This window comes from Leucoraja erinacea, chromosome 1 (assembly GCF_028641065.1).
Source record: "Leucoraja erinacea ecotype New England chromosome 1, Leri_hhj_1, whole genome shotgun sequence".
In the NCBI taxonomy this organism is placed as follows: domain Eukaryota; kingdom Metazoa; phylum Chordata; class Chondrichthyes; order Rajiformes; family Rajidae; genus Leucoraja; species Leucoraja erinaceus.
The window spans coordinates 163,063,218-163,089,125 of record NC_073377.1 but is presented as its reverse complement, the minus strand read 5'-3'; the positions used below and the strand labels follow the sequence as shown (position 1 = coordinate 163,089,125).

The window sequence follows — 25,908 nt, the reverse complement described above, 5'->3', positions numbered from 1 at the left end:
TGGGAACACAGAACTTCAACATCCCAGGGGACACATTAATTGACATATGATTGGTAATCTGGTGTCTGCTTTGCTCTTGTCAGACAGTGAATGAAAAGTGTTGCTTATAGGTAGGTGGTCTATTTTATATGTTGATGCCTGTTGTTATTGAGGAAAAGAACATTATGCACATGAATTATATCATCGTGTACGCAAAAATCACACACACACACACACTTCGATGGATAGAGGTTCGGCCGCGGGCCCAGTGGACGACATCGTCGGGAGCTCGCAGGTCACAGGTTGGTGACCTGTTTTTCCCGAGCTCCCGCAACAACAGCTTCGTCCGCTGGACTGGAGGGCGGCAGCTTCGACCACCCCGGGCCGCGGAGTTTGAACCGGCCCGTTCGCGGAGCAAGGTTGAGCCGCGGGACTTACTTGCCAAAACCCGGTGGGGTCACAACATCGGAGGCCTGGATCGCCTCAGCGCAGAGGGAGAACAAGGAGGGAAGAGACAAAGACTTACTACTTTTGCCTTCCATCACAGTGAGGAGGTGGCTGGTGAACCCACTGTGGTGGATGTTAAATTTGTGTTTATTGTGTGTATTGTTATTTTATTATATGTATGACTGCAAGGCAAGAAATTTCATTCAGACCGAAAGGTTTATTGTCATTCAGACCGAAAGGTCTGAATGACAATAAAGGATACTTTGAGTTGACTTTGACACGTCCAGAAAAACATTGATTACATTTTCTGGAGCGTGAAACTTTACACAGAAATTTTAGTTTTCGTTTTAGAGATACAGCACAGAAACAGGACCAAGCACACAGCAACCCTAATCACCCATACAGTAGTTCTATTGGAGAAACTATACTACATTTTGTGTTTCCGATGTGGCCTCCCGTACAATGGGTGGGAGCAAGCGTAGACTTGGCAACTGTTTCAATGAATACGTGCGCACAGTCCGCCAAGCACGACTGAATCTCCCGGGTGCTATCCATTTTAACTCCTCTTCCCATTCCCATGCTAATCTTCCTATCCTTGGCCTCTTCAACTGACAGAGGGAAGCTACACGCCAACTGGAGGAACAGCACCTCATATTCCACTCGGGCAGTTTACAATCCAACGGTATGAAAGTTGACAATAGACAATAGACAATAAGTGCAGGAGTAGGCCATTTGTCCCTTCGAGCCATTCAATGTGATCATGGCTGATCATCCCCAATCATTACCCCGCTCCTGCCTTCTCCCCATATCCCCTGACTCCGCTATTTTTAAGAGCCCTATCTAGCTCTCTCTTGAAAGCATCCAAAGAACCTGCCTCCACCAGAGAATTCCACAGACTCACCACTCACCACTCTCTGTGAGAAAAAGTGTTCCCTCATCTCCGTTCTCAATGGCTTAGTCCTTATTCTTAAACTGCGGCCCCTGGTTCTGGACTCCCCCAACATCGGGAACATGTTTCCTGCCTCTAGCATGTCCAAGCCCTTAACAATCTTATATGTTTCAATGAGATCGCCTCTCGTCCTTCTAAACTCCAGAGTGTACAAGCCCAGCTGCTCCATTCTCTCAGCTTATGACAGTGCCGCCATCCCGGGAATTATCCTTGTAAACCTACGCTGCACTCCCTCAATAGCAAGAATGTCCTTCCTCAAATTAGGGGACCAAAATTGCACACAATACTCCAGGTGTGGTCTCCCTAGGGCTCTGTACAACTGCAGAAGGACCTCTTTGCTCCTATATTCAATTCCTCTTGTTGAATTCTGCAATTCTAGATAACTACAAGTCACCCCGCTCTCTGCCCACCTGGACTCACATTTATTTCTCCCCTCTGCCTCCACTTCCCTCTGCAATCCTTCCTCTAGCTTCACAAATCACAATTTTTCATTCATTTTGTCTCACACCTTCTGTCTTTTCACCTCTGGCCTTTGTTCAAACATCTGCCTAAAAAAAACCTTCACCTATTATTACCTACCGGGCTTTGTCCTGCCCCTCATCTCTTCCAGCTTCTCTCCCCCACAACCCCCCAAATAATCAGTCTGAAGAAAGTATCCAACCCAAAACATCTATTCTCCCGAGATGCTGCTTGCCCGGCTGAGTTACTCCAGCATTTTGTAGTTTTTTTGTAAACCAACATCTGCAGTTGCTCGTTTCTATATTCTGCACTCTGTTTCCTTTTTCTTTTGCAGTACCTGCTTTAGTTGTGTGTGTGTGTGTGTATTTACTTGTTTACTTGGATAGCACCCAAATGTTTGTTTAACTGCATCTCCATACACATGACAATAATAAACCTATATTCATCTAGTTGTGGGAAATATACTTTAAATTACTAAAGCTCCAATAAATCTCCTCTCATATTTGAAAACAATAAGTGTTAAAGGGTATGCACAGTGGTGAAGCATAAGGGTTTATAGAAACATAGAAAATAGGTGCAGGAGGAGGCCATTCGGCCCTTCGAGCCAGCACCACCATTCATTGTGATCATGGCAGATTGTCCCCTATCAATAACCCATGCCTGCCTTCTCCCCATATCCCTTGACTCCACTAGCCCCTAGAGCTCTATCTAACTCTCTCTTAAATCCATCCAGTGACTTGGCCTCCACTGCCTGCTGTGGCAGGGAATTTGATAAATATGTGTTTGGAACTTGAAACCTGCTGGGTACATCAGGCGTTATGATGGTCTCTCCAGCCAATTGGTAGGTGGACTTCCAGCAGTGACGGTATCAGATGAGAACAAGGGTTGGCGGGTGGCAAATTCATGTCAGATGCTGATGAAGAGCCCCTTCTTCTATTAATCCTCTTTGGCCACAACATATCACTGACATTCAGCAACAGGGGTTAGGCTCAAGCACTGCTTTGTAACTACATAAACCAAGAGTAGCATTGATTCACCTTTTAACGCATCGAAAAACGCAGTGAACCTCCGTTATAACAGACCACAAGGGGGAAAAGAAAGTTTAAGTATAATTGTTTAAGTAGTAGAAACAACTGCTGTTGCTGGACACAAAGTGCTGGAGAAACTCAACAGGTCAGGCAGCATCTCTGGAGAGAAGGAATGGGTGACGTTTCGGATGCCTGTCTAATGAAGTACTTGTCTAAATGTCTCTTAAACATAGCGATTATGTCTGAAGAAGAGTCTTGACCCAAAACGTCACCCATTCCTTCTCTCCTGAGATGCTGCCTGTCCCACTGAGTTACTCCAACTTTTTGTGTCTACCTTCCATGTTAACCAGCATCTGCAGTTACTTCCTACACGTAGATTCTGTGGTCAGCTTTCACATCAGGAAGGTGCAAGTTTACCTGTGCTTTCTCATCAGCGCATTTGTTTCCAGAATGAAAAAACAACTAAGAAAGTAAACTTACAATTCTCTTACAGTAGTGATATCCTCAAACATTCACATACCCTTAGGAGAAAAGATCAAAAGGTATATATTCACTTTGTAGTCCTTATTTCTCAGACTACCAATAGTTAGTCTGAAGAAGGGCTTCGGCCCGAAACGTTGCCTATTTCCCTCGCTCAATAGATGCTGCTGCACCCGCTGAGTTTCTCAAACATTTTTGTCTACCTTCAATAGTTAGACTTGAATGCTTCTCAATCTGTAATATTTTTTACTTTTTAAATTCACATAATTTTATTTTATTTGGGGTACTTAACTCAAATCACTGATGATTCAGCTCCTCTATGGATTAAAGGTACACACAAATGCTGGAGAAGCTCAGCGGGTGCAGCAGCATCTATGAAGTGAAGGAAATAGGCAACGTTTCGAGCCGAAACCCTTCTTCAGACTATGGGTTAAATTTAGTTGAGAACGTCAGGTACAGGCTGTTTAGATATTGTATTAAAAATATTTCTTTACCATTTTATCTATGGTAATTTACACTGAAAATATTTTTCCATCTACGCAAGCCGAGAGAAGCAAAGCAAAATGTGGAATTAAAGGATCATTCATTGCATCAGGGAAACAAACTTGAACAAGGTCAGATTTACTTTTTCTGAATGCAGCTATTGTGGAGTTCCGCAAACAATTAATTATGCAAGATAAAATTAAAATACTAGATTTCTATCTTTGGAGACTGATGGCATATTTCTCAATTGGATAAGGCATGGCTTGACATGCTTTGCTTATTTAGAAAATGGAACTGAATGAGTTGCCAAAAATCTCTCAAACTGGCCCCATCATTTCACTGTACTGAACCTCCAGGCAAAGGGCTATTGAAGATACTGCTGTACTCTGTTTCCAAGAAGTTGATTTTGAACTACACTCAAATGTATGTGTGCTATATAAAGGCTTATTTGCTGTTGGATGTGCATGCATACTTTAGAGTCAGAGTTGCCCAGAAGAGAAATGGGCCCTTTGGCCCACATTAATGCTGACCTTTTCCCACCTACAGTCCACCCATTATGCCACATTAGGTCCGTATCATTCTGTGCCTGTCTAATGAAGTACTTGTCTAAATGTCTCTTAAACATAGTGATTGTATCTGATTCCACCATCTCCTCTGGCAGCGAGTTCCAGATATCCCTAATTTGAGGAAGGACATTCTTGCTATTGAGGAAGTGCAGCGTGGGTTTACATGGTTAATTCCCGGGATGGCGGGACTGTCTTATGCTGAGAGAATGGAGCGGCTGGGCTTGTACACTCTAGTGTGTCCAAGCCCTTAACAATCTTATATGTTTCAATGAGATAACCTCTCATCCTTCTAAACTCCAGAGTGTACAAGCCCAGCTGCTCCATTCTCTCAGCATAAGCCAATCCCGCCATCCCGGGAATTAACCTTGTAAACCCACGCTGCACTTCCTCAATAGCAAGAATGTCCTTCCTCAAATTAGGGGACCAAAACTGCACACGATACTCCAGGTGTGGTCTCACTAGGGCTCTGTACAACTGCAGAAGGACCTCTTTGCTCCTATATTCGATTCCTCTTGTTATAAAGGCCAACATGTCATTCGCTTTCCTCACTGCCTGCTGTACCTGCATGCTTACTTTCATGGACTGATGTACAACTATAACCCTATTGCTCTTATAAATTAGTGTAATTTGCTTACACATTCCAGATATTGATGTCGAGGGCTCTTAGGGTCCATGTCCATAGATCTTTGCAAGAAGAAACAAAAGTAAAGATGTCTTGAATGCTTGCCTTCATCAGTTGCAGCATTCACATCTAATTTCGTTGTCTCTGTACTGTACACTTACAATGAAATTAATTGAATCATTTCATTTTCATTGTGTCTAATGCCCCTGACTTTTAGCGCCCCACCCAAGGTTTCTGGGAGGTTGCGCCCCACCCAACGTTTCTGGGAGGTTCCCGAAGGTTTCTGTCAGTCTTCCTACCTGCTTCCACTACCTGCAACCTCTGGCAACCATCTGCAACCTCCGGGAACCGCACGGAAACCTTGGGTGGGGCGCAAAGTCTCCAGAGGTTTCCGTTCAGGTTTCCTAAGTGGGACAGGGGCATTAGAGTCAGGAAATTATGTTGCAACCTGATAAAAATTAATTAGGCTGCATTTGGAGCATTGCGTGCAATGCTGGTCACTCCATTACAGGAGGGATATCGAAGCCTAGCAACAGGTGTACAAGAGGTTTACCAGAATGGATTAGAGGGTATTAGCTATAAGGGGAGAGTGGGCAAACTTGAATTGGTTTCACTGTAGTGTTGAAGACTGAGGAAGAAGTTTGTAAAATTATGAGAGGCATGGATAAGTTAGACCATCAGACCCTTTCCCCAGGGTGGGAATGTTAAATGCTAGGTCAGAGAGGGACACATTTTAAAAGAGATGTGTGTGCAAGTTTTTTTACAGGTATGTAAGTGCCTGGAAGATGTTGCCAGGGTGGCAGTCGAAACAGATAAAATAGTGCTGTTTTAAACCAAAGATAGACACAAAAAGCTGGAGTAACTCCGCAGGACAGGCAGCATCTCTGGAGAGGAGGAATGGGTGACATTTCGGGTCGAGACCCTTCTTCTCTCCAGAGATGCTGCTTGGCCCGCTGATTTACTCCAGCAGATCCAATGGTGTTGTTTAAGAGGCTTATACACAGGCACATGAATATGAAGAGCTTGGATGGATATTAATCATGTGCAGGCATTAATCATATCAAGGGATTAGTTTAATATGGTGTTAGTTTCAGCACAGGCATCGTTATTCTAAGGGACCCGTTTCTGTTGCGTTCTACTGTGCCACCTTCGATATCCACCAATTTCCCCCTGACTATTGGGAGGTCTGGAGCAGAGTCCCAGCAAATGATAGTAACATAGAAAATAGGTGCAGGAGGAGGCCATTCGGCCCTTCGAGCCAGCACCACCATTCCATGTGATCATAGCTGATTGTCCCCTATCAATAACCCGTGCCTCCCCATATCCCTTGACTCCACTACCCCCTAGAGCTCTATCTAACTCTCTCTTAAATCCTCTAGTGATATGGCCTCCACTGCCCTCTGTGGCAGGGAATTCCATAAATTCACAACTCTCTGGGCGAAAAAGTTTTTTTTCACCTCAGTCTTAAATGAGATAGAAACATAGAAAATAGGTGCAGAAGTAGGCCATTCGGCCCTTCGAGCCTGCACCGCCATTCAATATGATCATGGCTGATCATCCAACTCAGTATCCTGTACCTGCATTCTCTCCATACCCCCCATTCCCTTTAGCCACAAGGGCCACATCTAACTCCCTCTTAAATATAGCCAATGAACTGGCCTCAACTACCTTCTGTAGCAGAGAATTCCAGAGATCTCTGACCTCCCCTTTATTCTATAATTCCAGAGATGACCTCACCTTTATTCTAAAATCAAGCAATAACATACTCTACTGGAAAATATAGATGTAAATTCAATTTAATTTAGATGTCCTCTAATGTAAACTTAAAATTTCAGATGTCAGGTATAAATAAACACACAAAGTTGAAGAAGGGTCCCGAAACACTGCTTGTCCGTTTCCCTCCACGGATGCTGATCCTCCAGCAGTTAGTTTAATTACTCAATACTCTGGCATCTACAGCCTCTTGTGTGTCCAATAAACACACAAATGTGGATCTATACATTCTCAATGATTTCTCAAATAAGTATGCTTTTCCACAAGACGTCATTCTAATTGACTACAGTTGAATGGCATTTGACATTATTTTTGTCACCATTGGTGAAAGCAAAAGTAGTTCTGGACTTTGCCGAGATAAAATATCCCCATTAAAATGTAACAGCATTGATGTGCAGAGATCTCTTGGAATCCAAGTTAGCCCTTCAGACCTCTTTAGCACTTCAGCCACAATATCTCTACATTAACAACAAACCATTGTTATTTCAACATTCCTATGCAATACTTCCTTACATGAGCAAAGGAAAGGGAATCATTAAATAATATCAAACAAACCTTTCTAGTCACCGCCTTCTAATATTCCCTGTTGCTCAATGTGAATTTTACCCAATTATATTTTTGGGAAGCAGCCTGCAATTTTAACTTAAATGTAAGTCGTTGGATATATAATTCTCTGCAGAAAATTGCAAAAGGCTCCATGTCTGTTTATGTTCTCAGCTTTCCACATCGAGTACCGATTAAGTCCAGAACTCACAATCAAATCATATCATAACCATGATAAAAAATAACGTATAAACCTTTATTTATCAATAATGTGCTTTAATAGTAATTGTAGTCATTTCGTCTATGGTGCAATCTCAGTTGCTACGGTCATGCTGCTTAGAAAAGGGAACCCCTAGGGTACTGACCTAAACTATAATCCTGTACTTCACTCAGCAGTTGTATAATACATCACATCCAATGCATTTGACACTCAAATTGGACACAGCAGGGGGCAAAATAATCTGATTTTTCAGCTGTTCATGTAACCTTCAGTGCTGAAATGACTTAAATCCCTGGGGTTTATTCTGCCCTCGATTCCCTGTACAAGCCAACCTACATTCTGTAGCAGAGATTAAGCTATCGTTCAATGGGCTGATATATTAATGTGGGTCATGACATACCAATTCATCAGTACTCCATTTGAGTGTATAATATATTTCCTCATTTCTAAATTACATAGGTCGCATAACTGAACCCTTTTTCCTCCTGGTTTAATATGAAACAATGTGGAATTTGTTAGACCAGATTTGTACATGGAAATCTGAAGCAGTTAGTTTTATTACCTCGATTTCCAGAGCTATGCTATATGCAACCCACTTACAATTCACTTTTATTTATCCCACTTAGACTGAACCCGTGAATTTGATATCATTATGTTTATTGTCACATTTAAAGTTTGCAAAAATCGTTTAAAAATAAATCGTGCAAAAATAAATTAATGTTTGCAATAAACATAATTATATTAAATTATATCAAATACTAACATTCCACCATTGTTAATGTTCGTCTTATCCACTCTGATGCTCCATTCTCATTGATAAATGTTTAAGTATGAAAGGTAAGGATTAAAATATTGTTTCCCCACTGATCCTGCCAAATTTAATGCAGGGCCAGTTCTAATATTTCCCCAATAACCTTTGCAACTCCAGCCAGCTAGACTGACCGCCCAACATCTGTCAAGCAAGGAGCCAGCTGGGGAATGGAGGAGGGCAAAGTCCTACATGGGAAGGAACGAGGGTTTGGGCAAGTCAAGGATTCTGTCAAAGAAGGACAGTGAGCAAAGCACAAAAACATTAAAACACAGGCATCCAACCTCTTTAAAATATTTAGTGACACCCGCCTCTTCAGATTGAATTAGTTGCCCAGCATCAACCTGTTCCTATTAAAACCATTTAAGAGCAAGTTACCCCTTCACTTAATGTTTAGCCTTCTTTCAAAAGAAAAATCAGTTTCAATAAATCACTAAAGGCTGATTCTTAAGTTTATTTTGTTTATCAAAGACATCACACTTTCTGTTGACCATGCGCCTAACAACCTGTCACTGCAGTTGGATTTCGGCACTGTAGACTGCTGTGTGACATTAATACTGTTACACTTAGATTCTCAGAATTAAAAACAAGTTTATACTACAATTGCATTGTAACATGGCATAGGATCCAGGAATGAAACACAGCCAATTCAGTGTTTCAGAATATGATTTGTAATGAAATAGTTTTCAAGACAGAACATATCCTGCCAACTATCCTGTTTAAATTCTGGATTTCTTGTTAAACAATCTGTACTGGATACTCCCAACATCTATTACAATGCATATCAAATATGTTGCAGAGCTCAGAGATGCAGAGGGTGTCTGGTTGTTCTAGTCAAAGATTTGCAAAAGGCTAGTGTGAAAGTCCAATAAGTAATTGAGAAAGCAAACAGAATGTCACTGTTTATTGCGAAATTGAGGCTATGCTTTAGTTATTAGAGCATCTGAAATATCTTTAAGGCATATATTAGAACAATATTGGATCAGCAATAAGATGAAAGTTTACTAGAGGTAGTCAGGAATACAGAAATGACATTACAATATCAATTCCTAATCTACATAATTGTGCAGATGAAACTAAAAGCAAAATTGTTGTATTGCTGTACATAATGACTGAAATAATTTATTTGTGCCCAGTCATGAATTGCAACTCCCAACACCGTTATAGTATTTTCTGCATCAAGTATGCACAACACTGGAGGCAACACACATATTCAGTATTTGAGGAGTGGCAGGGGAAAAGGCATTTAAAAAATGTATCATGATAGAAATAATGGTATTTAGCGGGAGACCCTTAAATGGGAGCTGCTATATTTACCTCCTACAGTAAGAACAGTAATGTATAGAGAAACAATCATAGCGCAAGTATAAATATTGGTTATGTACTGCATGTGCACAAGTGCACAATAAATGGTATACCATCATTACATCATATTAAGCAAAACTTTAAATTAGTCAGAAAAATAAACATCCAGAGAGTCTCGCCCTTACCTTGTCGATCATATCTGGCCGGTTGGTTGCTGCCAATATCGTGACGTTATGTAGCTGTTCAATACCATCCATTTCAGTGAGCAATTGTGCAAGTACTCTATCACCCACGTTCCCACCGCCTGCAGAGCTAAGTCAAAATATACAGTCTGTAAGTACTTTGTGAAAAACAGAAAAAACAATCATGCCATTTAATATATTGAATCACAATGTTTAAAATTTGGTTTCAAATAGAAGTCTTAATCTTCTTGTCAAACAATGCAATACCTTATGTTTGATTAATCCAAAGAAAAAACTTTGTACTTATTACCGTAAAACACCGACCGTCAACCGTCAACGACCGACCGGAAAGACGTGATATAGAAGGTGGCCGGACACAAGGAAGAAGACTGTCCATTGTAAAACATTTTACTTAATAACCAACAATGCTCTCAGCTATGTGACTATGCACCTTCTCTTGATCTCCTTTAGTCCTGTAACTCTCATCTACTTTGGCTCTGGCCTCTAACTCGCCCCTAATTTCTTTCATCCTCCCATTGGAAACCTTTTTTCACTTATCCTATTGTGAATTCTTTTGACCGCTATTATTTTTCTTCTTTAGATTAAGAGGTAGGCCATTTAGGACTCTGAATTATTCACTCAGAGGATAGGGTTGTGGTGGTTCAGTCATTGTGTTCAATCAAGGTCATCAGGTCAAAAGTGATAGGAGCAGAATTAGATCATTCATCCCATCAAGTCTACTACGCCATTCAATCATGGCCAGACAAAAATGCTGGAGAAACTCAGCGGATGAGGCAGCATCTATGGAGCGAAGGAATAGGTGACGTTTCGGGTCGAGACTCTTCTTCAGACTGCTATTATTATTCTTCTTTAGGTTAAGAGGTCGGCCATTTGGGACTCTGAATTCCTCATCCGCTGAGTTTCTCCAGCATTTTTGTCTACCTTTGATTTTTTTCAGCATCTGGAGTTCTTTCTTAAACATTCATTCATGGCTAATCTATCAAACCATGATCAATACATTTCTGGAGTCAAAGGATGTAAGGATGTACTTTAAAATGTTAATGAGCTGGAAGATTACCCACAATCTGAATGAATGAAAACAGCTTCTGAGGGCTGGATGGTCTACTGTCGTTCTGTCTAATTCTGTCTACTTTCTGTTTGTTTCACGCATTCGTGCAAATGTTCCTGTTATTTTTTAATGACGCGACAATTTCTATCTAAATAACCCAAACGAGAACTTGACAGCAATCAAATCAAATCAAATCAAATCAAATCAAATCAACCTTTATTGTCATCTTGCAAAGCAACATTTGTACAGTGCAAAATGAGAAGACGTTTCCCAGGGAATACCGGAGCATCGCACATAAAAACTTAAACATTTCACACATAATAACAGTAAAAACAATCCAGTCCCTGAGAAACAGTATAAATAGTTAAAAGCAGGTAAAACAGCAACATTAAAATACAGTAAAAACAATCATAAAAATGTCCAGGGCATTTGGCTGATTTGAGTGGCCAGTGCCAGAGTTATTAAAATGTCAGTGCAAAGCTGCAGAATCAGGTGGAGTGACTGTTTAGCAGCCTCACAGCCTGTGGCAGGAAGCTGTTTAGCAGTCTGATTGTCCGGGCTTTGATGCCACGGTATCTCTTGCCTGATGGCAGGAGATCCAGATGTGTGTGGAGGGGGTGCAGTTTGTCCTTAGCTATTCTCAGAGCTTTTGTTTGCACATTGATTGTACTGCTTTAATCATAATGCCCAAGTTCACAATGAACAAAGCATATTTCAAGTCAACATTGTAAAATAAAGGTATGTAAGAAGGAACTGCAGATGCTGGTTTAACGGGTCAGTTGGCATCTTTGGAGAAAAGGAGCAGGTGACGTTTCGTTTCGAGACCCTTCAACAGACTGAGAATCAGAGAGGGGGAAAATTTAAGATTAAGGATTCCCTGATGAAACTAATGCTCACATTGGTAAAAAAAAAAAGGCCTTTCCCTATTTGCTCGATCATTTATGCCAAAGAAAAACAACTTGCTATAGTATATTATTGGGAAATCACAAACAGTTGCCCTCAGGCGATATGCTAAGCCTTGATCATGAATGGTTACAGTCCTTATCAAAATGTACAGCGTTAAATCGGCAATACCAGAATTTTCGACACTGACGTAAATGTTCCCTCCATAATGTTTGGGACAAAGACCCATCACTTATTTATTTGCCTCTGTACTGCACAATTTGAGATTTGTAATAGAAAAAAAAAAATCACATGTGGTTAAAGTGCACATTGTCAGATTTTATTAAAGGCTATTTTTATACATTTTGGTGTTTATACATGTTGTTTTTTTTCCATTACAAATCTCAAATTGTGGAGTACAGAGGCAAAGAAATAAATGATGGGTCTTTGTCCCAAACATTATGGAGGGCACTGTAGGTGTAACAGTCAGAATGGTTTGCACGTGGGAGGGAAATTTGCAACTGTTGTTAGAAATTCCAAGACGAAGCTGTATCAATGTATAATTGTCAAACATATTATATTGTGAGTTAGAGATACCAACACTATGGTGAGTAATATTGACAGGAGCAGCAAGTGTGGGAAATTACTAATCCTTATGTCTTTAACACCAATGGAAATTCTACTGCTAATATATAACCATATAACCATATAACAATTACAGCACGGAAACAAGCCATCTCGACCCTTCTAGTCCGTGCCGAACACATAATCTCCCCTAGTCCCATATACCTGCGCTCAGACCATAACCCTCCATTCCCTTCCCATCCATATAACTATCCAATTTATTTTTAAATGATAAAAACAAACCTGCCTCCACCACCTTCACTGGAAGCTCATTCCACACAGCTACCACTCTCTGAGTAAAGAAGTTCCCCCTCATGTTACCCCTAAACTTCAGTCCCTTAATTCTCAAGTCATGTCCCCTTGTTTGAATCTTCCCTACTCTCAGTGGGAAAAGCTTTTCCACGTCAACTCTGTCTATCCCTCTCCTCATTTTAAAAACCTCTTATCAAGTCCCCCCTTAACCTTCTGCGCTCCAAAGAATAAAGCCCTAACTTGTTCAACCTTTCTCTGTAACTTAGTTGCTGAAACCCAGGCAACATTCTAGTAAATCTCCTCTGTACTCTCTCTATTTTGTTGACAAAATAGAAAACCTATCAGACATATCAGAAAACCTTTCTAAAAAATCATCTAACTAAACCCAAAAAGTTACAATGGAATTTTGTTACAATGGAATTTTTTTTTAATATCCTGCCACGTTGCAAATCAGTATAAATAATTCTGCCCCAAGCAATACTTTTCTCTTGCCTTTTGAAAAAAAAAATGAAATATGCATATTGTTTTAATGTAGCAATGTTACAAAATTTTGAGATTTAAAAAATCAAGTCTGCAATTTATCCCATCAGATAAAGCATAACAATAAGTTTAATTTGACACCAAATTCACTTTCATATCTCAAGTATTAAAAAAGTTATGACCATTTTCATACTCTGAAATTAGCATCTTGTTCCCTATTGATTTTCAATGGACATTACAAAAAAGCTGTGATCTTGGATAATCAAACGGCCATTTCTTAAGGAAAGATTAACATTTTTAAATAGCCTAAGTGTCCAAAGATTATTCACAAATAATTCACAATATAACATGATTTTTATATCTAATTTACATTAATTTATAGGTCAAATGGAAGGAATTTAGTGTTCAATTGCTGTAAATAAATGCCCATTTAAATCGGCTTTCTAGTGGGTTCATGTGGAACGCGCCGGTTTAGAACGTTGACATAGCGCTGGATTAGTGCCCTCAAGTGCCGAGAAAAATACTGCGGGATATAAAAAGCCCAAAATGAGCTATTCGTTATAGATAATTTGATATATAGGGTTATATATATGCCCCATTTAATGTAAAAATAAGGTTTAATTAAATTAAATTAAATTAAATAACCTTTAATTGTTTGCTCTATAAAACCCTGGGGCTGCGAGAGGTTGCGAGATGAAACAGTAATTTTAAACTATTAATAACTATATTATCGAGGCCTATAAAACTAATAATACCTTTTGCGACCGGGTCTTGCAGCGATTTTTCGTTAATGATTTACTAGGCTGAACATGTGCGATTAGTACAGCCTAGTAAAAATCGCGTTTTAAACCCGCCCCCTCCAAACAGCGCCAAAATCGCGGGCCTGGCTGAGGGCAGATTCCCAATGGCGATTCAGGTAGGTTTTGTAACATACCAATTTAATGCAGTGTCAAGATAATATTCAAACTGCGATATAACCTTTCATTAAAAGATTGAGGTAGGAAACTGCATCACATAACTTTCTGAAGTACCTCATCCACTGTGGTGGCAGCCTCGCCAACAGTCTGTGTGTCCTTTCTAATGTTTTTTTTATTTTAAGTATGTTCTAAAAGTTTGTTTGAATGTTTCTTAGTTAGTTTCTTAGAATTCCCCAAAATTTTTAAGTGGTTGGACAGGCTAGATGCAGGAAGATTGTTCCCGATGTTGGGGAAGTCCAGAACAAGGGGTCACAGTTTAAGGATAAGGGGGAAATCTTTTAGGACCGAGATGGGAAAAACATTTTTCATACTGAGAGTGGTGAATCTCTGGAATTCTCTGCCACAGAAGGTAGTTGAGGCCAGTTCATTGGTTATATTTAAGAGGGAGTTAGATGTGGTCCTAGTGGCTAAAAAGGATCAGGGGGTATGGAGAGAAGGCAGGTAGGTACAGGATACTGAGTTGGATGATCAGCCATGATCATATTGAATAGCGGTGCAGGCTCGAAGGGCTGAATGGCCAACTCCTGCACCTATTTTCTATGTTTCTATGTTTCACCGTTTATGTGGGATGTGATGAGTGGGAAGGGGAATAGGGGGAAACTTTTTTCAAGTCACTTACCTCGACGGAGATGCGATATTCTCCGTGTCGCATCTCCGCCCCCCCTTTGCGGCCTAACAACGTGGAGTGGTGCGGCCTTTCCTGGAGACCGGCCTGGAGCTTCAAGCCACGGATGCGGAGCGGACTTACAATCGCAGAGCCGGGGACCCTTTGCCGAGGATCGGCAGAAGAAGAGCTCTGACCGCGCGGCCTGTGGACTTTAACACCGTGAAGCCCGCGGTCTCCGGTAAGAAGTGGCCGACTCGGGAGCTCCATGCGTTCCAATCCGTCCCGACGCCAGAGTTTCAACCATCCCCACGAGAGGGCTTCAGACATCGGACCGTCGGCAATGGCAAGTGCGGAGGGTTCAAGGCCCCGACCACGGGTGAACAAAGAGGAAGATGACTGAACTTTATTGCCTCCATCACCGTGAGGAATGTGGATTCCACTGTGGCGGATGTTAACGTTAAAATTATTTTATGTGTGCATTGTGTTCTTTTCACGAAGTATGGCTGCATGGTAACTCAAATTTCACTGTACCTTAGTTGGTTAAGTGACAATAAACGCAAACTTGAACTTCATCTGCAATATAGTTGAGCTCAGTTTAATTTACTGTCCCGTGTGCCGAGGTACAGTGAACAGCCTTTTCTTTGCGATGACCAGTCAGTGGAAAGACAATACGTGATCGTAGATTGAGGCAGCACAACAAACAAGGGCAGAGTGTTCCTGAAATACCTAGAGTTCTCCTGCAGACTCTCACATACAGCCCAGAGTCATGCTGCTCACTGAGGCTGGACAGTATTATTGAGTCTGACATTTCTGTCAAGGTTGCACAGTAGAAAACTGTCAGCAAGGCACTCCTGCCAACTCAATCTTTTCAATTCTGCTGCCATGATCATAATTAACTGTCATGCTGCTTTATTTCCTCCCCTCGCCGACGCCAGTGAAAGATCGCTTGGCAGTTCAAGGCTTCCTATGGTTTTCAGTCCTCCTTCATTAGTAACAGGAAGTGCTAAACATATTTCTTAAGCATTAAAACCTTCAAATCAACAGCCATGAATAAATAATGGCACTATTCTGTCACATCATCCTGCAGTGATTAAACTAAAAGGTGATACTCTTAAAAGAATATCACTTTGTAGAATAAGCTTTGTATCACTTTGTACAAATATCACTTTGTAGAGTTATTTAATTGAAGTAGCACATTATATATATGCGTCTTTATTTGACAATTTAACCAGAAATGTCACTGAATTAAAGTAAAATAAGCAAATGCACATTATGCTTAAATTAACTGTATTGACATTCATATTATTAAAGAGAGATTTAAATCCGATGGAGCTAAAACTACTTTTATACTGGGATTGAAATATATTCCGTTTTAGATTTGGTAAAGACAAACCAAACTCAAGTTGGCTTAGATTCTGCAGTCACATCTACACATGATTATTGAAGAACAGCCTAAAAGACCTTTCCAATGTTGGTTGTTACTAGGCATTAGTTCAAAAGGATGCCTGGTAGCCAGTTACAGTGATGTTATTAAGCTGGTTGAATAAGAAGGGTCTTGATCCGAAACATCACCTATTACTTCTCTCAAGAGACGCTGCCTGTCCCACTGAGTTACTCCAGCCTCTTATGTCTGGATAGATGATTTGTTTGGACAACAAGCCAAGCTGTAAAAGTTATATGTTTCTGATTAATATGTCATACCTGCCAACTAGTCTGATTTTATCGTATTTGTTCCGATTTTTTAAGTTAAAAAAGTGTGGAAAATCGGATCAGTACGATTTTGAAATGAGGGGGAAAAAAAAATCAATCGCTGTTTCTAAGGGATCGTCCAATCACCGACCAGCTTCCCCTTAAAATTCCCGTCCAATCAGCCGCTGTCTCCAAGGGCACTGTGTCCAATCACATAATGCGCTGGTCACTCGGCGGCCAATCGGACGTCGTCTCCGAGGGGTGTTGCCAATCACCGACCAGCTTCCCTTACTGAAGCAGAAGATGGCTGCAGCCAAAATCAACTTTTCTGTGTGGGGGGAAGGGGGAGGGGGGAGGGGGAGGGGAAGAGGGAGAGGGAGAGGACGAGATATCGAGAGATTCCAGATTAACGTTTCCCCCAGGCCATGGGGTAACGTTGCTATCAAATTACTTTCAATGATAAACCTCTGGACAAATGCACAAAAGCAGCTATGACATATAATACACAATAAACTGTATTACAAATACACAATAAACAAGTTATGCCTTCTTCAACTCTTACATGGGTATGACCGCACATAAAAAAATTTAGAAAATTCAGCAAAATGGCACAGCGTGAAAATACTGATTTCCTCAGCAAAATACCGATTTTCAGGTACTAGAATACTGAAAGGATCTGACAAAACTTGGCAGCTGAATATATTGTGATATCGGCAAAATATTTAAAAAAACGATTAAAATCCAGGACCTAAGGCAGGCCCCTGGACCCCACCCGTAATAGGCGAGCGTCTTTGGCGCTCGCACTCTGTCAACCCGCACACTCAGAGTAAGATTTTTCATTTTCAAATGTTGGCAGGTATGATACGTTAGCAGAATATGTGCAATGTTCGTCAAAAATATTGTTTTAGGTGAACAAATTTCAGTACAACTTTAAAACAATTACGTTTTTAATATCCTTGAACATCTGAGTTATTTATCCATAGGAACGACAAGTTATTCTCTAGGGCTGGAGAATCAGTAACAACAGTGCCATAAACCAGTAAAACCTCACTTAAACACCAAAACATAAAATGTAATAATTTCAGAGTTTATAGTAAGAAATGTTTATTAATTTCTTGCATTATCAGAGTCATGGATACCTGGAGATTATGTGAGAAGAGGTGGGAAAAGAGTACATTCTGTAGAAAGGCAGAGAAACATTCACGTTGAGTATCAGATTTCCAATGCCAAACTGCATGTGTGTACTCGTGAGAGAGAAAAAGGGGAATTACAGACAGCTTAGCCTGACTTTGGTGGTGGGAAAGATGCTGGTCAATTATTAAAGAGGCAATAATGGGGCATTTGGATAGCAGTAAAAGGATTAGACCAAGTCAGCATGGATTTATGAAAGGAAAGTCATGCTTGACTAATATTCTGGAATTTTTTGAGGATGTGACAAGTAAAATGGATGAAGGGGTGCCAGTGGATGTAGTGTATCTAGACTTTCAGAAAGCCTTTGATAAGGTCCCGCACGGGAGACTGGTGATTAAAATTAGAGCCCATGGTATTGGGGGTAGGGTGTTGACATATATAGAAAATTGGTTGGCAGACAGGAAGCAAAGAGTAGGAGTGAACGGGTCCCTTTCAGAATGGCAGGCAGTGGCGAGTGGAGTGCCGCAAGGCTTGGTGTTGGGGCCGCAACTGTTTACCATATATATTAATGACTTGGAAGAGGGAATTAGGAGCAACACTAGCAAGTTTGCTGATGACACAAAGTTTGGTGGCAGTGTGAACTGTGAAGAGGATGTTAGGAGCTTGCAGGGTGACCTGGACTGGTTGAGTGAGTGGGAAGATGCGTGGCAGATGCAGTATAATGTAGATAAATGTGAGGTTATCCACTTTGGCGGCAAAAACAAGGGGGCAGATTATTATCTCAATGGGGTTAGGTTAGGTAAGGGGGAGGTGCAGCGAGACCTGGGTGTCCTTGTACACCGGTCACTGAAAGTTGGCGTGCAGGTACAGCAGGCAGTGAAGAAAGCTAATGAAATGTTGGCCTTCTTAACAAGAGGATTTCAGTATAGGAGTAAAGAGGTTCTTCTACAGTTGTATAGGGCTCTGGTGAGACCACATCTGGAGTATTGTGTACAGTTTTGGTCTGCTAATTTAAGGAAGGACATCCTTGTGATTGAGGCAGTGCATCGTATGTTCACGAGATTGATCCCTGGGATGGCAGGACTGTCATATGAGGAAAGATTGAAAAGACTAGGCTTGTATCAACTGGAGTTTAGAAGCATGAGGGGAGATCCTATAGAAACATATAAAATTGTAAAAGAACTGGACAAGCTGGATGCAGGAAAAATGTTCCCAATGTTGGGTGAGTCCAGAACCAGGGACCACAATCTTAGAATAAATGAGAGGCCATTTAAGACTGAGGTGAGTGAGAAAAAACGTTTTCACCCAGAGAGTTGAGAATTTATGGAATTCCCTGCCACAGAGGGCAGTGGAGGCCAAATCAAAGAAATGATGAGGGACAACCTCATAATACCGTCACAAACAGATCTTTCCTCCCCACACACGGTGATATGGCAATTGTCGCTAAGGAACACCAAAAAAAACCCACTAGGTTAGGCTGTATTTATCATAAATGTCTGAAAATGTCAGGGCAGGATAGCATGTCTCGCTTCCCAGGTTTTACACAGCTGTTAACCAAAATAAAATGGTGCTAAATGAATGGAATGTTAAATCATAAGAATTTCATTTTCCCATCAAGGACACATGACAATTAACTGTCGTGGCTCTTGACTTGACTTGAAGAGGTGTGACATGCTTGCTCAAAAGAGGAGGTACTGTTCCTTAAGACCTTGGAATAATCCAGAGCTTCCAATTGCCTGCCCCTACAATTCTCTATCCCAAACACAGTTTGACCCCTCTGCCTTGGACCAGCTGAACTGTTTAAACACGCTCAATGCAAACTCATGGAAGCTAATGGCCCTCTTAAACTCCCTGTTGCAAGCGATTTGAACTCGCCTCCCAATGCCTCCATCCATGTTCTCCTCCACTAGCAAGGAGAGGACAAATGTAAACTAGAAAAAACATCCTTGCTAGCCTACAACCTAAGGGCATGGACATATAATTGTCCAAATTCAGGTAATCTGACTGCTCTCTGTTTATCTCTCTCCCATCTGAGCATCCAGGTCCTCTTACACACACCCTTCTTCTCAACACCCCCTCATCTCATCCACAACACCCGCAACCTAGCTTTGTTCCCTTCCACCACCTGTCCCATCTGCCTATTGCCCATACACTTAACCCACAAGGCCTCCTGCTCCCCCCTGTACTGTTCTCACCTGCGCACCATTCTTCCCTTAACTGATTCACTCATCACCTTCCCTCCTTATCAGATTCAATAACCCAAGTCCGTTTCTTGTCTCCCAGCCTTTGTCGCTATCACCATCCTTCCCTCCCCCCCCCCACACAGCTCCCTCTATCATCTTCATCTCACTTCAGCAGGTACATCCCTAACATGTAGAACATTCATTCTTAGTGACATTTTCTGTAACTGATGAGCCAGAGGGCAGAATCATGCCGACTTTCAAACCAGTTGTAAGCGCAGCCAGCCATTTCCACTGAGTGAGGTCCTGCACTACAATATCCTGAGCTGGGTAACTCCGATGTGTTTAGAACTAGCCTTCCAGTACCAGGCATTGCCAGTCAAGGCTTGGACAGTCAAGGCAAGGCTAGTCTGTATAAAAAACACATAGACCAAGAGCAAGATCCAACAATCTCAGACTGAAAAGTATATCTGTCTCAATAATCAGTGTTAGGTATATTTAAGAGTTAGAAACATAGAAACATAGAAAATAGGTGCAGGATTAGGCCATTTGGCCCTTCGAGCCTGCACTGCCATTCAATATGATCATGGCTGATCATCCAACTCAGTATCCTGTACCTGCATTCTCTCCATACCCCTGATCCCTTTAGCCACAAGGGCCACATCTAACTCCCTCTTAAATATAGCCAATGAACTGGCCTCAACTACCTTCTGTGGCAGAGAATTCCACAGATTCACCACTCTCTGTGTGAAAAATGTTTTTCTCATCTCGGTCCTAAAAGATTTCCCCCTTGTCCTTAAACTGTGACCCCTTGTTCTGGACTTCCCCAACATCAGGAACAATCTTCCTGTATCTAGCCTGTCCAACCCCTTAAGAATTTTGTAAGTTTCTATAAGACCCCCCCCCCCCCCTCAATCTTCTAAATTCTAGCGAGTACAAGCCGAGACTATCCAGTCTTTCTTCATATGAAAGTCCTGACATCCCAGGAATCAGCCTGGTGAACCTTCTCTGTACTCCCTTGCACGTCTAAAGCAAGCTGAGCCCACCAGAATCGGTACATTGGAACAGAATATAATGTGCTGTAAAGAATTCTGAATTCAAGCAACATTTTTGTGGAGGAAAAAGTCAGTCGATGCTTCCGGTCAAGAACGTGAATCAGGATTGATGCTATTCCTGCTATTGATGCTATTTATTGGCTATATTTAAGAGGGAGTTAGATGTGGCCCTTGTGGCTAAAGGGATCAGGGGGTATGGAGAGAAGGCAGGTACGGGATACTGAGTTGGATGATCAGCCATGATCATATTGAATGGCGGTGCAGGCTCGAAGGGCCGGATGGCCTACTCCTGCACCTATTTTTCTATGTTTCTATTTGACCTGCTGATTATTTCCGACAATTTATTTTTTGCAGCAGATTCCAGTACCCACAGCCCCTTGTGCCAGCATGGGTAGATAGCTTTGTGACTTCACAGTGGCATACATACAATGCATTTTGCTACTTTGTTATAACAATCCTGATCGCTCATCCTTTCAGAAAAACATACAAATTGAACATGGAAGCTGACAGATTCCATTCAAACAAGCAGGCTCTTGTCGACAATGAAGCTCTGGATCTTCTTGCAGTAATGACCAATGACAGTAATCCAAGAGGACATCTAATTCAGAAACCTATTAATAGCATCCAGGAGTGCAACAGAAACTTCACATTCTCAGGGTGCTTATAATAATTGTGCTCTTGTCAGCTGGCCTCAGAAAGGCCTTCAAAAATTAGGATGGTATCTTAAAGTTCACAAACACTTGACAAGTTTTACATGTTTTTTTTATTCCAAAAAACTTATCAAGGAACTAACTACCCTTAAATTCTATTTGTTAAATAGTTTTAAGTATTTCCTTCTTTAAAAAGTGATTTTCAAATCTTCAAAATTTGGGTATTTGCATTATTCACATTTCATCTTTTGCCATTTATGGCATTAAAAAAATAAATTTTAAATATTAAACTGAATGGTCACCATAGCTCACAGAATAATCTTTTAAAAAAATTAAAGGAATACAAGTGTGAGATCATTATTTATATGCATCTTTAATAAACTTTATCAGTCACGAATAAAAGTTTGGCAGCTGAATATGTTGCCCCATCTTATGTTTTCAGACTGCAAATTGAACATTCCAGAAAAAAAGATTAAGACCCATCTCTTCTCTGAAATAGGCCAACAAGAATAATAAAACCAGTAGATCAATTAACATTCAATCAGGTTAAGCCTCTGTCCCACGATGCGAGTATACCCAAGAGCTCTCCCGAGTTAAAAAATCAAAATCAAACTCGTGGTACTTCATCATGAGTATTTTTTTACTCTTGGAAATTTTTCACACTGTTGAAAAAACTTCACGAGCTTACCGTGTTTCCCCAGTACCTGCCGTTAGCATTATGAGCCATCCACGAGCTCCGACGTACCCCCGCTATGTACATTCTATGTTCTTACCACGAGTTTGATTTTTTTTTAAACTCTGGAGAGCTCTTGGGTAAACTTGCATCATGAGACAGGGCCTTTACTGAATGCCAGCAAGACCAAGGCACAATGCTAGTTGGAGTCATGGACATAGTTTGGCTATTGAAAGCACCCTGGCGGTAGTGCTCCAGAACCAATTGCGCCTCTCACCTACTCACTGGGATCATCCTCTAACAAGGAAAAAATACCAAAGTATATTGTGTCCTTAAAAACCAAAAGGGATTCAATCCAGTTTATTCACCAAAAAGTATGTAAATTTGCCACTAGGGGGGTGCCGCATGAAGGCTGCCTCTGCCTACAGTGTCTGTTTTTTCCATCTTTTTTTAATTTTTTTATTTGTTAAAAAAATATGTAGTGGAGCTTTATTTAGTTTTTCTCTGTGGGGGAGGGGGGTAGGGTAAGGGTGAAACCGTCTCCCAGTCGCCTCCTGACGAGGATGTGACTATTCTCCGAGTCGCGTCCTCGCCCCCCTCCTCGCGGCCTACCAACTGGATTGGCGCGGTCTTTCCTGCCGGGGACCGGACCAGAGCTCCAGCAGCGGCGGCGCAGCGCTGGATACATCGCGGAGCGGGCGATGCCTCACCTGGGATCACCGTTTGAAGCTCGGGCGTACTGGGCCTGCTGCAACAACATCGCGGGGCTGTGGTTTGAAGAGCTTCCAGCGCTGACTTCAAAATCGCGTTGCCCTGGGGCCCTTTGCCGAGGGCCGCCAGCGTGGGTCTCCTCTTGATTAATTTCAGGAGCCGCGGACCCTTATAGGAAGTGGCTGATTCGGAGGTCCAAGATGCTGAGGTTGTTCTTCTGTTCCGACGTCGGAGTTCCATCATCCTGTGGGCCTGAGCATCGGGCAGCCCGTAGCGGCGACTGCGGCGGGCTCGGGAGGCCCCGACCACGGGTGTACAACAAAGTACATCAAAGAGAGGAGGATGACTGAACTTGGAAGGGATGTTTATGTTCAAATACTATCGTGTTTTATTCTTTTTTTATTCGTATGACTGTATGGTGACCCCAAATTTCACTGTACCCCCAATTGGTGCATGTGACAATAAATGTCTCTTGAATCTTGAATCTCTTGAATCTTGAATTTAAAAAATGCAGACTAAGGACCCAGCACAACTAAACAAAGCCAACAGCAGTTGAGGTAGTTCCATCTTCCACCTTATTCACTCCCTCTCTTGATCATCATTATACTTCGACATCTGTAAAATGCATTAGTTACCAAGAGCACCTGACAGCAGCTGCCAAACTCATGAACCCTGTCACCAAGAAGAACAAGGGCAGTGGACAGGCAAGGGCACCACCATCTCTGGGTTTCTCCCCGAAACTTATACTCTCTGGCCTGGAAATGTATCACCTTTCATTGACCTTGATCTAAATGCTGAAACTTTACACCTTAGAGAATTAAGGTGGGAATGGCAGCAGGCGGAGGAAAGGAACGGTGCAGGTGAGCGAACTGATGGTTCACCTCCCACTGCGTCAACATCAGTAGTGTTCCAAGGTGGTGTGAGGCATGGAACATGTCCAGGTCGGTGTGTTGGTGGAGTGGGCTGCAGGAGGTCTTGCAACAGGCTGGGGCTCAATTGGATTGGGCAGCACCGCAAGAGGCCAAGCATGCGGACCAGACACGGCCAGCAGCACCATGGAGTGTTGAAGGGCATCGTCAACATCGCCTGGCCAGACTGACTCCCACAACTCCTACCCAGTGCCACTGCTGAGACAATGGGCCTTTTATGGCCAAGTTAAGGCTCTACATCTTTTTTAAACTTTCAATTTGAAAGGTGCAAGATGGCACCAGAAGACTTCAGTGGTCCCGGCCTCAGAGAGACCGGGGAAGTGGTTAATGTTGGCGCTGCATCTCCTGATGCTGCTGCGGGTCTCAGCCTGGTACCCGTACGTGGCGCTGACGGATGAGAAGCCGAAGCAAATAAGTGGAAGCCAAATAACCGAATGGAAACAAAGCCGAAACGCCAAATAACCAAAAGGGCGGGTTGCCTAAATGCAAACTAACTGAAAGGGCGGGACGCCTAAATGCAAACGAACCGAAAGGCTGTGTCGCCTAAAAGCAAACTCACCAAATGGCCGAAATGTCGAAATGCCACCTACCCGAAAGGCAGCGTCGCCTACAAGCCAACTTACGGACTGCCGCTCAACAGAATAGTCAAATAATGGACATGACGTTGCCGGGGGGCGGGACTTGTCAGCGATTGGTCCGGAGAGAGGGGGAGAGAGAGGAGGGGGAGAGAGAGCGAGAGAGAGGAGGAGAGAGAGAGAGGGAGAGAGAGAAGGGGGTAGAGAGAGAGAGAGGGGAGAGAGAAGGGGGAGACGGGAGGGTGGGGTTCATTTTCCCACACAAGGTGACTGGGCAATCTGAACCCAAGCACCAAGTTGAAAGTGGCTGAAGGTGCGCATCCCTCGGGACAGCCCCACTCTCCCATGGCCACCCTCCGCGGGCTGTGGGTCGGGTGGAGCGGAGGTGTGAGACAATGCTTATCCCTCCACAGTGATGTGATGGACGCGGGGGTCTGGACCAATCGCTGACAAGTCCCGCCCCCCCGGCAACGTCATGTCCGTAATTTGACTTTTCTGTTGCGCGGCATTCGTTCCTTTGGCTTGTAGGCAATGCCGCCTTTCGGGTAGGTGGCGTTTCGGCGTATGACTGCAGGCAATTAAATTTTGTTCAGACCAAAAGGTCTGAATGACAATAAAGGAATCCCATCCAATCCAATCCAAGGCAGAGCGCCCATTCGATGAGTTTGCTTTTAGGCTACGCAGCCTTTCAGTTCGTTTGCATTTAGGCGTCCCACCCTTTCGGTTAGTTGGCGTTTCAGCTTTGTTTCCAGTCGGTTATTTGGCTTCCACTTCCTTGCTTCGGCTTCTCATCCAGCGGCGCCACGTCTGCACACGCTCGGCCTTGTGTCGGCCGGTTGGGTCTCGATTGATACTACACCTGTCCATGCTATCCAGGAATGCAGCCTGACCTGCAGAGTTACACCAGCACTTTGTGTCCTTCATTGCATAAGTGTCGATCAAAGCCCTTGCTTACCAATTTCTATGGTTTGACAATTTCAGTGACCTTCGCAGTGTTCCTAAAGGGACAGTGGTGTCTGTCTGATCACCGAGGATGCTCTGTCGGCTATAACCAAGATCTGTTATGAAGAGGTCCACGATAATGAGGGTTTGCTGTATTTGCAGTGTACAACTATATTTGCAACTTGCAAACTGTTCCGGTTAGAAACATTGCTCACGAACAGATCCTGCCTTAACCTGGCTTGGACATGTAGTGCGATTATCACACGTTTCTTAACATTCAAACAATAGTTCTTGACATATTGTTTCTCACCAATCCTCACAAAAATACTCAATCCATTGATCATGTCCTAATAAAAGCAAAGCAGATTTGATGTTGAGGAACTGGCATGTTAATATTGTAATGACACAAACATTACATGTCCTAGTATTTTTACAAAGAGATATATTAATTTCAGTACTCACCTCCCTCTCTCAACAGCCAGCGCATCTATTTCATCAAAGAAGAGGATAGAAGGTGCTACAGCCCTGGCCTTCCTGAAGATCTATATATAAGAGGAATTAAAGAATAAAAATAAAACCTTCATTGCTGCACTTCCGAAACAAGTTCTTAAAATAGAGATTTATATATGCCCAAAATA

The 25,908-nt window shown here is 42.3% G+C and overlaps 1 protein-coding gene across 2 annotated transcripts in view; it reads right to left on the bottom strand.

Moving 5' to 3' along the window:
• Positions 1 to 25,908, bottom strand: part of spata5 (spermatogenesis associated 5) — a 334,835-nt gene that overhangs the window by 250,305 nt on the left and 58,622 nt on the right. For both annotated transcript variants that reach the window (XM_055647374.1, XM_055647365.1), the window contains exons 13-14: positions 25,733 to 25,812; positions 9,848 to 9,974 (exon numbers count right to left, since the gene is read on the bottom strand). In XM_055647374.1, coding sequence (XP_055503349.1) covers positions 9,848 to 9,974; positions 25,733 to 25,812 — 207 coding nt within the window. The remainder of the gene's footprint in view (positions 1 to 9,847; positions 9,975 to 25,732; positions 25,813 to 25,908) is intronic.